General features: G+C 42.5%; 2 protein-coding genes across 2 annotated transcripts in view; both read right to left on the reverse strand.

The window, feature by feature from the left end:
- Positions 1-242: 242 nt before the first annotated feature.
- bola1 (bolA family member 1) lies at positions 243-2,929 on the reverse strand. Its single transcript, XM_061718544.1, has 2 exons — positions 2,887-2,929; positions 243-1,216 (listed from the first exon to the last, which is right to left on the reverse strand). The coding sequence occupies exon 2, from the start codon at positions 1,183-1,185 to the stop codon at positions 733-735; it is 453 nt and encodes a 150-aa protein (XP_061574528.1). The 5' UTR covers positions 1,186-1,216; positions 2,887-2,929; the 3' UTR covers positions 243-732.
- Positions 2,930-3,470: 541 nt separating this feature from the next.
- Positions 3,471-12,616, reverse strand: part of sv2a (synaptic vesicle glycoprotein 2A) — a 78,110-nt gene continuing 68,964 nt past the window's right edge. The window contains exons 11-13 of the mRNA XM_061717428.1: positions 12,294-12,500; positions 11,045-11,204; positions 3,471-8,408 (exon numbers count right to left, since the gene is read on the reverse strand). Of these exons, the coding sequence (XP_061573412.1) occupies positions 8,225-8,408; positions 11,045-11,204; positions 12,294-12,500 (551 nt within the window). The 3' untranslated portion in view covers positions 3,471-8,224. The remainder of the gene's footprint in view (positions 8,409-11,044; positions 11,205-12,293; positions 12,501-12,616) is intronic.

Below are 12,616 nucleotides of genomic sequence, written 5' to 3' on the forward strand. Positions count from 1 at the left end.
TTTAACTTGCTGATTCTTTTCGTCGGACAAGAATATTTAAGTTTTTAAATACCTCTCATGTTTGGGCGATTACTTCCACCTTTATCAGAGTCACCTGTGATGGCTGATGAAGGTGGAAGTAATCGCTGGAACATGTCAGGTATTTAAAAACCTAAATATTCTTGTAAGACGAAAAGAATCAGCAAGTTAGATTGGAGAGCAGGTGATTGTTTTAAGGCATTTTTTCACAAGAAAACGAGGGATTACAACAGGTGAGACGAACTTTTACTCAACTTTTTCACATTACACCTGATTATCTCTTGAAAAGCTAGAAATGTCATTGACCTCTTGACCTTGAGGATGAAATAATAGTTTTAATTGAGAGGGAAACCAGTGAAACAGACGCGTCCCTGGGAAACCCGTCCTTCACGCTCGGGGGTGACGGCCACCAGACTGACTCCCGTTGCAGCTCAGTGTTTATTTACAGTCAAACACAGAAATGTGGGACAGATTCTGGTTTTCAGCTCGACGTAAACGGCAACAGGCTCTCGTTTCCGGACAGTTCAGGAGGTTTTGTTTTCTACTGACGTGAAATCCCAGAGATGTGGATCTGGACAGGTTATACTGATGCAAATCAGAAGCAGCTGCTGCCATCTGCTGGTCACAGTTGGTATGACAATGAGCGCAAATATTTGATTTAAATCTAATAAAGCTGCAAACATGGAGGAAAGGGTCATCTCTAAAGTCTTCACCTCACTCCCGTCCAACCTTCAGCTTCTCCTCCACCGAGTGGTCCCCCTTGGACCCCCCCAAGCAGGGGGGGCTCTTGGCCAGGGTGGCGTTGGCCTCCCACTGCTGGGGGGTCTTGGCCTGGATGGCCAGAGCGTGAACGCAGCTGCTCAGCTCCTGCTTCAGCGCCTCGTTGACCAGCCGGTGGCGCTGGATCAGGGGCAGCCCGTCGAAGCGGCCACTGACCACCAGCACGCGGAAGTGGGACTCGGACCCGGGGGGGACGGCGTGCATGTGGCTTTCGTTGTGGACCTCCAGGTGGGCGGGCTCAAGCGCCGCAGCCAGTTTGGCCCGGATGGCCGACTCCACGGGCCTGCCGGGGTCCGGGTCCATGCGGGGTCTGGAGTGGGCCAGAGACCGGGCCGAGGCAAGGCTGGTGGAGGCGGGACGGGCAGCGCGGAGGATGCTGGGAAGCATCAGAGACTAGTAGACCACGTAGAGCACGAACCTGGAAACACAGGGGACACGTCATCTGGAGACGGATATTCAGGTTCTGGGTTTGAAGTTGTTTTTTCTGGTGAATTAGACGTTTCCTCCCCAGACATGTCCAAGAGTGACGTTCAGCAACTCTATTATAACCCTGCATAACCTGCACAAACGAGGCCGCGATCAATGCGTACCGTGATAATAAGCTCCAGTAAAGTTGGACAGATATTCACAGATCCTCACTTCTGTGGTCAATAACTCCTAAATAAAGAGACGTAAAAGCCTGAATGTTTCCTCTGTCCAACCACACAGACAACAAGCTACAAGCCAAGCGTCATCTGTAATCAATCACTGTGCAATAATAATAATAAAAATAAACATTGCTAGAATTAAGGCGATTCTGTCTAAACAAGATATGGAAAAACTTATTAATGCATTCATTTTCAGTAGGTTGGATTATTGCAACAGCATCTTTACAGGCCTTAACAAGAAATCTATCAGGCAGCTGCAGCTGATTCAGAACGCTGCCGCCAGAGTCCTTACAAACACCAGGAAACTGGACCACATTACACCGGTCATGAAATCACTACACTGGCTTCCAGTGAGTCAAAGGATAGAGTTTAAAATCTTACTGCTGGTCTACAAAGACCTGAAGGGTCTTGGACCAAAATACATGCTGGATCTGTTAGTTCCTATGAAGCTCCCAGACCCCTGAGGTTCATCTGGATCTGGTTTGTTGTGGTTCCAGAACCAGAACCAAGCAAGGTGAGGCAGCGTTCAGTTATTCTGCTCCTCACCGGTGGAACAAACTTCCTGTAGACCTGAGGTCTGCTCCAACTGTCAGCTCCTTTAAATCAGGCCTAAAAACATTACTGTTTACTGAAGTGTACTCCTAAATTAAATACTTTACTGTTTACTTTACTGCCCTTATTTTTAACAGCTTGTGCTTTTTATTATTTTACTTCTTTTCTTATCATCTTATCAATCTTATTTGTTATTTACTGTCTAATTATGTCTTGCCGCTTTTAATGTCAATGTAAAGCACTTTGAATTACCTTGTGTTGAATTGTGCTATATAAATAAACTTGCCTTGCCATACCCACAATCATATGCTGTAACAATGCACCTTTCAATAACCATGTCTACCTCATACTGCTGCACCTTTCACTTTTTATTTAATTGTATATACTGTATGTTAATAAGAGTAATTTGTCTATTACTGTTTGTAACTACTTAAATCTGGGTTCAGTGACCGAAACAACCGAAGACAAATTTCCTGTCTGGCATGTTCATACTTGGCCAATAAACCTGATCCTATTCTATTCTATCTGAACGAGACATAAACTGCACCAAAGAGTCAAGTTCCCCATTGTCTAGGTATTGAGAATGACATACATTTGTCTTTAAACCCTGGTGATGATTTCCAGGTGAATATCAGTTCATGAAATAGTCAGAACAATAACAACGAGATGCTCAAAGTCATTTAAATCAACTGTTTCTCAGCCTTTAGCATTAGCTGTTAGCTCGCCTTTCATAACAAACCCCAACCGACATTAGTTTGAGATCTAAACGTAACTTTTACACTGAATATATCATTAATATGGAAAACAAAAAGTATGCAATGAGAAGTGGGCTAATATATCAGATAAGTAGGAGGATTAGATGGACTTAAATGTGAATTTAGTGGCTCACCTTCCAGTCAATCAGCTGTTTCTACTGTAGCGGTTCTTCTTCTTCGCCTTTAAATTAAGTCGACGAACAACGATAGTAACGCTTTACCGCCACCACCTGGTGATGACAGGACACTGACGCTGTTTACCACTACTACTACTGCTACTGATGATAATAAATATCATCATCATAAATAACATAATAAATAAGAAGAAGAAGAAGAAGAAGAAGAAGAAGAAGAAGAAGAAGAAGAAGAAGAAGAAGAAGAAAAATAATACTAATACTACTAATAATAGTAATAATAAAGTATTGCTAAGATCCAAGTCCGAGTTAATGATTCATCTCAAATGGAAACACAAAATTCATATAAGTATTCAGTTTTTATAAGAGATTTTTCTAATGAAATTATAATAGTTATTCAAAATCAGCTCTATATATATATATAAAATATATATGTAATGCTGGTTGTTCCTATTCCCAGGTATTTACTTAAATGTGAAATGTGCTTGTAAGCTGTGATCTTGAGTCCTGCTGCTACGTCACTTCTGCTGAAACAGACATAAAATGACAAAAACAACAAAAAAACATGACTTTTCTCAATTACTTTACACTCGTTTATTCTTCATGGTTCTTTGTTATCCATTGTGATTCCAACGGCTCACAACAAGGTGTGAGCCCAAAATCCAACAAGGAGAAAATTTAAGAAAAAAAAATCCATCTCACACGCCTTTAAATGGAAGTGATGTCGTCACATTGAGTCTAACTATGAGTCATAACTGGTATTTAACATTGATGTATTTACTTATATCTCATTCTCATTTACAAAATACACAAAATCAAAGACAACATACAGCATTGTTCATTTACACTTTTTTTTTCGTATAACTTTTTAATATTGGATTCCACAGTTCCTATACTCACAAACGACCAACTACAGTTTCTACAACCACAGTACAGTGACAAAGTATTTAATTAATGAGGATGCAGTTTTATTGACAGAAGCCTCAAGTCCCAGGGTGGTTTTCGGAGAGTTACACGTGTCGTTTTTTAACCCAAGACTCAGCACTCGAGTGGACGGACGTCCAACAGCTTCATGGGAGACGGAGACCCAAACACTTATTGCTTTGTTAACTTCTTCCACTCACAGCTGACCATTGCCCAGGCAACAGTTGTACAAATAAAAATAAAAAAAACCCTGTGACATAAGCTAAGATATGTATCGTTAAGAGACACTTTTGAGCTGAGACTTTTTAGCATTTAAAACAGCAAATTTGTGCTGAACAAACACAGTTGTGTTGACGTCGTCGTTCTTGATGTCATGGAAGATGTACATACAGAGAACATGGCAGCTAACGCTTTAATCTTCATCTAATATCGCTATATTTGTACAGTTAGTGTGCATTTACATCATAAATGTGCTTTTAAGAGGGGCTTCGGCCCTTAGACGCAGATTTTCTGGTGAGTTGTGGAGAGAAATTAGGTTTTCTGACCCCGATCGAAGGGCCAAAACGCTTGAAAAGCTTCAGAGTTACATCATAGTTCCTTTTATTTACATATATCCATATCTATAATAGAATCTGTGGTAAACTCAGGGCCGTACAAAATATTTGGCAATAATTGATGAGAAGTGGCGGCCGTGGCGGTCGTGGCACGCCAGCGGACAGGCGGCGGGACGTGTGTGAGATAAAGGGAGGAGCTGAAGTGTCCGGGGTCTCCATCCGGGTCCGAGGAGATGTTCACGGTGGCGCTCTCGTTCACAGAGTTGGCGTTTGTTAGTTTACTGGCTGTGCTCTGAATGAACGGAGGGCGGCGCCGCTCTTCGGGACTTTCGCAGGGGCGGAGCTCGAGGCTTTCGCACTTGTGCGCGTACGACTGGGTACATTTAGTGCAACGGTTTGTCTAGTCGTCTGGAATATGGCTGCTATCCTACTAAATGGCAGTTTGGACAAAAGAATATGAGATAAAAAGTACTTTTTTGTTGCTCTAACATGATTGTTTTTGTGTTTTTTTTGTCATGCAGTCGTGAACGTTTCAGGCTTTTGATCGGAGGAATGTGGGTCACATGACAGTCAGCCCTTGGCACTATGCTCTCGGTGGCGGATTTTATGTCATCACTTTTGTATCATAACGTCCTCAAATGCATTTAAAAACAATAGAAAAGCAAAAAATTGAATAATAAATACACTTTTGGTAGGAAATGTACAGATTGATTAACTCTGAGTGGATTTTCGCTTCTCAGTCACTTAAATTTCCTTTTGCATTTGGTCATTAAAGGCAAGGTAAGAGATTCTAGAGAGCGTTGGAGATTGGAAACCAGGAGGGCGGGAACATCCTGCCCCCTAAGGGTTAATGGAGGGAGGAGCCAGCTATCTGTGTTTTGATGTTTTCTTCAAATATCAACAGGTGTGTTGTCCAGAAATTCCTTTCCTTGCCTTTAAATGTACCGTAGGTATGGCACAGGTAGGGGGGGGTTCGTAAAAGGCATCGTGACGCACGAAGCAGTCGTGATGTCGAAGATCAAACCTAATCTGACACTTAAAACAGCATCGTCCTGCTGAACATGCTCAATGTTACGTTAGCCAATGAGAGCTAAACTTGTCAGCTCCGCCTCCCTTTTTTAGGGGCCACTGCGGTGGCTTGTCAGGTTCTCAGTCTGGATCTTTCACAGGTTCCATGTCGGAGCAAGAAAAAGCCAAGAAACTAAAGATGAAGCCCGTAAAGCACTCAGCCTGCAGCCTCTGCTACCCGTCAGGACTCGGATATACTCTAAGGGCCCGATTTACTAAAGGTTTGCGTGTGTTAAAACGTGTGCAAACTTGACAGCACCCGCAAACCAAAGTGCCAGCTGATCTACTAACAGCGTGCAAAGAGGATTGCGTCTCTGAAATGCGCAAAATTGCACACGCAATTCAGTTAGTACTTTTGCCCTGATGAATAATCAATATGGGGCGTACCTGCCAGAACGCGCTAAATACTGGGAGGGGAAGATGCAAATTGCTCCATTTACCACGCGCAATGAGATTTACCAAGCCTGAAAGTAATTGCGCGTATTGGGATTGCGTCTGTATTTAATACGTTCGAAAGGAAGGTGCTAATCTGCTGCTGCTGTTATTGTGGCAAGGAGGCGACATCCAAAATCAAAGAATACGCAGAGAGAGAGTCTTTATTCTGCTGCATGCTATTTTAAAAATGGTTGCACGAGTTTTATTAAAGGCCACTTTTTCTTTAGTTCTCCGCCTTATATCTTTGCCACCTTCTTTTAATGTGCCCCCCTCCACTCGCCCACAAGCAGGCCAAGCCTTTGTGCCAAAACTTTGTATTTTATTGATTACTTATCTTATTGAACGTGAAATCATCCTTCGTAAATTACATTTAATTAAAACCCGTGCTTATTAATCACAAAACACAGGTTAAACATCATGACCAAATCCGCTCCGTCCCGCTGTGTCAGGATCAGCGCAGAGACTGCAGCTTCGCCTGAATTATGGTTCTGCGTTAAATCGACGGCGTAGCCGACGCGTAGGGTCGTGGTGCGGTGTGCGTCGCCGCGTAGCCTACGCCGTCGGTTCTGCGTTGCTGTGACGCGGAACCATAAATCATCCTTTAGTGTGGGCTCTCCTCTGTGCGCTGTTCTGAACACTTCTCTTCTCTTCTTTCGGATGATGGTCCCGTCTGTCACACATTTACTGTCAGTGTTTGCTATATAATATATAATATTTGCAATATACTGTGGACATCTGAATAAAAACTTAACTCATAAATAGATGAATCAAAGCGCTCTCCAGCTCTGTGCCTGATGTCTTTTTCTCCTCAGATCATGCCGAGCACCGCGGGGTCACGTAAACCCGACCAATTAAATATTAAAATCAAATTCAGTCCTGTGGGCCGTTTTTCTATTTCGTATTTTTGATCTGTGCCTAAAATTGAAATATGAAAAACCAGACGTTTTTCTGTTTTTTGTGTTACCAACTGCATTTATTCTATCGCAGGTTTTCACCCATATTGCGTTTCTTTTGGTAATGTTTAAATTTCTTTGCTGTAGTTCATGAATGTGTTTATTTGCCTCTTCCACTAATATCTCTAACTCCAACTTGTTCAATTTCATTTTGCGCTTGTGACTTGTGTGACTGTGCTTTCCATCCAGACTCTCCATGGCGCAAACGTAAGACACGCAACACCTCATTTAAATACTGCAGTTTGCACCTGTTATCAATTGCGCAGGCAATCTTAGTTGATCACCCGCAAACCACGCAACAACTGCACGCGCAAACTTTTTCAGTGCACACGCAATTTAGTACTCTTTATTTAGGATCTTAGTAAATCGGGCCCTAAATGTTCTGGTTTAGACAGAAAAAAGCATGTTGAATATTCGTGTTACGATAAATTGTTAGGTGTCGAAAATCAAAAATGACATTTGTGGAAGGAAAAAACCAACAAACAACATCACATGGGTACAAACTTCAGCTCACTAACGCGACTAACGGCTCAAGTCTTCATGTCCCTCCTTTATCTTCTTCCACATCACGTAACATTTGAAGTGTGTGACCTCTTGTGCTCTAAGAAGACGATGTTTTGAATGTTCAAAGGTTATCCCCGGCAGCAAACGCACCGATCTGTGCTTGTTGGATGGAGAATGTTAGACTTTTACAGCCATCCCATTAAATAGCATATATGAGTGAAATAAACACGTGGAAACATGTCGTACGCTTGGCTTTTCAAGTTAAAACACACACAAACACACACCGTCCAACACACGGGAGACTCTTGGATCTATCCACAACAATCACCGAAGCACATCCTGAATGTTGTATCACCTACAAAGTGGCAGTTGGGGGGGTTGAAGGGTTTTGGGGGGGCGGAGACGGCCATCTCTTACCCTGCCAAGTCAAAAATGCCCCAAATCACGGCAGAAATTGTTGCATTTTTGAGTCTCTCGTACTCGAGACTTCAGGATTCACTCAAAAACATTAAAAATAACCAATAAAAGATGGAGGTGAAGTCCGCCGCAACATTGCTGTGAGTCTATTTGCATGGCTCGCTGTCAAGAGCCCCCCCATCCTCTGACCTCCGACCCCGGATGTGTTCACACCAAGGGGGGAAATAATACAAAAATAAAGAAAAAGACGTCATATTTACATTTGTTTTAGGTCTTAATCTGCACCATCAGAGGACTGGCGGCGCTACTAACCCTTAATTTACTCTATCATGGTTTGTGTGTGTAGAGGGGGGGGTTTCAGAGGTCGGGGTTTGAAGGGCTCTTGAGCCGTTTGTTCACAGTGTGGAAAATAAATAAAAATAAAATGAAAAATAAATCTCTTCTTGCCCGAACCCCCCCCCAGATCTGTCAGCCGGCACCGCACTACTGCAGCACCTGACCCCGCGTCTCCGGGAGCTTGAGGGCCAGGAAGCTGCCCGCCGCCAGCGCCCCCGAGGCGAACATGATGGGCACGGCCTTGGTGATCCCCACGAAGGAGGTGAAGATGCTGATGCCCAGCACCGCCGCCAGCTTGCAGAGGGCGTTGAGGAACCCGAACGCCGTGGTTCTGAGGGAAGATTATTGTTTGAATCAAGATTACTGAAACTCGATGATTTGGTTAAGTTACAGACACTCACAATCATGTACACAGCTAAGTGTAAAGCATTACCAGAAAACTTACAATACATGTTTACTTTCAGTTCAAATAATGAAGATAGTTGTAGAAAATTTAATTTTAAACATTTATTTGCCCGAACAACTTTAAAGCAGATCAGCTTTTCAATTGTTGGAATTAATTTATGGAATTCATTACATTATGATTTAAAGGGCTGTATAAACATACTTCAGTTTAAAAATAAATTTAAAAAGAAAAAAATAGCAATGTATGGATGAAATAGTCAAAATGTATAATATATGCGTATGGAGACGGAAATCTATCTTTGATTTTTTTGTTTTTCTTTTCTTGTGATATTAACTAAGTAATTGTGCAGACCATCTGTTATTATTGTTCAATTTTGTTTTGAGGGAGGGGCAGGTATAATAAGATTTTCTTCTTCCTGCTCCTTTCTGGTTATGGAATATGCTTTTGATTGTGTTGTCAATTTACTTGTTTGTTTCTTTTGTTTGCATATTTCCATGATCGGAATAAATAAAAATGAAATAAAAATGAAATGAAATGAAAGACGAGGGAACAAAGGTTGAATACTGTGATGGAGGTTTCCCATCCCTCCATGTCACATGGTTAAATGTCATGCTATGTGTATTAATGTTTGTGATTTTGTCACTTAGGAGGATTCTTTGGCATGCAGTTCTTGGCAGCTATGGAAGTCAGTCCTACACAAACGTTCACGCTCTAAGAGATTAGACTATTGTAATGCACTATATGTTGGCGTCTCCAAGTCCTCTATTAGCCGCCTTCATCTGGTGCAGAATGCAGCTGCCCGTCTTTTAATTAACACTAAAAGACGTGAGCACGTTACTCCGGTCCTCTTTCACTCCATTGGCCTCCTGTCCATTTTAGAATTGATTTCAAACTTTTAATGTTTGTTTTTAACCCCTGTGCTGTCTTTGGGTCAAAATGACCCAATTCTTCTATCCTTCTTTCCTTATTTTATCCATTCCTTCCTTCTTCCCTCCCTTCTTTCTCCCTTCCTTCTTCCTTTCCTCTTTTCCTCCTTTTTTACCCTCCTTTACTCCTTTTTCTTCCTACCTCCCTTCCGTCATTCGTTCCTTTATTACCTTCTTTGCTTTTCCTTCCTTCTTTCTTTCCTTTTCTCCATTCCTTCCTCCCTCCCTTCTTTCCTTTTCTCCCTTCTTTCCTTTCTTTCTCCTTTCCTTCCTTCTTTCCTCCCTTCCATCTTTTCTCCCTTCCTTACTCCCTTTCCTACTTCCTTCCTTCCTTCTTTCCTCCCTTCCATCTTTTCTCCCTTCCTTACTCCCTTTCCTACTTCCTTCCTTCTTTTCTCCTTTCTTCCTTCCTTCCTTCTTTCCTTCATTTCTCCCTTCACCCTTTCTTTGACCCAAAGACAGCACAAGCCCTCAATGGCGTTGCCCCGACCTATTTATCTGAGCTTGTAACGGTGCGTGAGCATGGCAGGGCGCTGAGATCCTCAAACCAACTGTTGTTGGAAGTGCCCAGGTCAAAGTTCAAGCGCTGGGGGGACCGAGCCTTTTCAATTGCCCCCCCACCCCCGGCTCTGGAATAAGCTCCCCTGCAATTTACGCACCATCTCTGACCTGGGCCTTTTTAAATCAAGGCTTAAAACCTATTTATTTAAAAAGGCTTTTAATACCCAGTAGTGTGGTGACACTTTTTATTCTATTTCATTTTTTCTCTGTCTCATGATTGTATGTTGTATTTCTGTATGTTTTATTCTGTAAAGCACTTTGGCTCACCTAGAGGTGGCTGTAAACGGCTATATAAATAAAGTACATTTACAAAGCATGGTACATAAATCATCAGGGGGGACAGCAGTACCACAAACAGTTGTTTGGTGGTAGCTACTCTGAGCACTGCTAACATGTTTGCCAAGTGTGAATGATTAAAGCACTTACCTGTGTTCTGTGGCTGCTCAGAGCTATTTATACTTCCTGGATCAAACCAAGTATAGGAAGCAAGAGAAGGGTGTTTGGCTGGATAATTGTCTGCACATTGTGTTAATGAAGCCACACAGAGATCAGAGATATAGTAAGGAAGATGATGTTGTATATTATGTAAACAGTGGTGTGTATTAGCCTATGTGTGTGTGTGTAAACTAAATCCCTACACTGTTATGTGGTTTTGTCCAATCAATGTGGGGAGGGTATATAAGGGGTATATAAGAGCTCAACCGGGGTGGTTACTTTCAGAGGATGCAGGAACCCAAAGTAACCACAAGGGGGTGCTACAGCACCAAAAACGTGACCTAGTTGTTCTTAGGAGACTGAAATGTACATTTTTCTGCTCTAATAAGCATTTTATTTCCCATTTCTATAAAAATATTAATTCATAACACAGTTATCTTATCAAGTGGAGTAAATAATATATTTTAAAAAGCCAATAGGTGGTTAAAAATACCCAACGTCCCAAGATCCAACAGTGATTTCACCCCACAATGTCATCCATCCTCACAAATCACCCGGCAGCGATGTTTCTGACATCATGAGACACGTGATTCATCGGGGTTAACCCTGAGAGGGTCGCAGCCTGCCTCAGGTACCCACCTCTTGTCAGAGGGATAGAGCTCCACCGTCAGCACATCCAGAGAGTTCCAGGAGGCGATGCTGATGCCGCCGAACAGGCAGAGCAGCGCAATCATGGCCGACTCGCTGTTGCCGAAGGACAGGAAGAAGCAGCTCACGCAGGAGATGACGCTGGAGCCGGCTGAAGATAGACGGGGAAAGGCATCGTCATCAGAGACTGAACATGCCAGGAATATTGTTATGATCTTTTGGTGCAGCAAAGAAGAATAAATGCACATTACATAACAACAGTTATCATAATTTCTGGATGGATAGGATAATTTCCTGAAGCATTTCTTGCGATATCACCTGAAATATTTTGAACACATGGGATAACAAGCAATTAATCAAATGCTCTCACAGCAAAAGTAAAACTTTAATCACCTCTGGAGGTGCCGAGGCTCCTGGGAGTGATCCTCACCTCTAAATATGTTAAGAGCGATGCTTTTAACCGACTCGGACTATCTTTTATTCAGCTATTGATTCTGGAAACTCCGCTGTTTTAGTCTTTCAGATTCATTTTTTATTAGTTTTTCATACCGTCAGCCGCTAATTTGTTCATACTGTCTTGAATGGTGTGTTGGTTCAACTCATATTTGATTGATGGGACATTTTCTGTACAGTTTTTTATTCTTCTGTGGCTCCTCTCTCTTGTGGGGTATCCCAAGGGGTCTATTTTGGGCCCACTACCGTTTTTTTTAATGATCCCACTGGGTCCAGTTTTCAGGAAATAGTCTGTCCTTTCACTGTTTTGTGTAAGATATTCAAAAATATCTGGCAATAAAATCTAGTTACAGTATCTCATTTCACTGCCTCAATAATGTGAAAAATTGGTTGGACATTAGCTTTTTCCATCTCAACGAAAGTAAGACATAATTCTCAGTCAGAACAGTAATTCTTCAATAAATAACAAACCCTAAAAGTAACTTAAAAGTTTAAAGCTGTTATATGGAGATTAAAGCTCTTTTCTTGCACACAGACAGTTTTCTGCCTCTCTGTCAATCATGTTTGTGCTTTTCTATCAATAAAGTTCGACGTCAGGTCCTGATGTAAGTCACAACCAAATACACCTCTAGTAAGACATTGTAGCATTACAAGACATGTCGGACCCCCGCCCCCCCTCACCAGAGGGGTGCCTGCCCCATGTCTGCCCCCTTGTGGTCAGAAGTGGTACTGTTACATGTAGTGGCTTTATAATGTAGACTAGAGTACATAGAGTGGCCCAGCCTACCTAGCATCCTCAACCGTCCGATCTTGTCCATGAGCAGCGCAGAGACGATGTTGCCCGGCAACACTGCCAGCGTACCCAAGAAGCTGACGAAGTAGACCATGTAGGCGTTGTTCTCATCGCTGACGTCACTGAGCAGGCAGCCTTCTTTGTTGTGCAGGAAAGTGCTGTTGATGAGCCTGGAGTTGACCAGCCTGTATTTGAAAAGATCTGGGGGGGTAGAGGAAGAAAGAAGGTAGTATGATCTGTTAGTGCTGCCTTTTTTTTATTTATGCACATATTTTCTAAGAGTCCAAAGGGGAGAGAGTGGGGCAGGGGCGGGGCAG

Source organism: Cololabis saira, chromosome 3, assembly GCF_033807715.1.
Source record: "Cololabis saira isolate AMF1-May2022 chromosome 3, fColSai1.1, whole genome shotgun sequence".
NCBI classification, from domain to species: Eukaryota; Metazoa; Chordata; class Actinopteri; order Beloniformes; family Belonidae; genus Cololabis; species Cololabis saira.

Coding starts and splice junctions, on each gene's coding strand:
- bola1 (XM_061718544.1), bottom strand. CDS start 1,185: ATGCTTCCCAGCATCCTCCGCGCTGCCCGTCCCGCCTCCACCAGCCTT.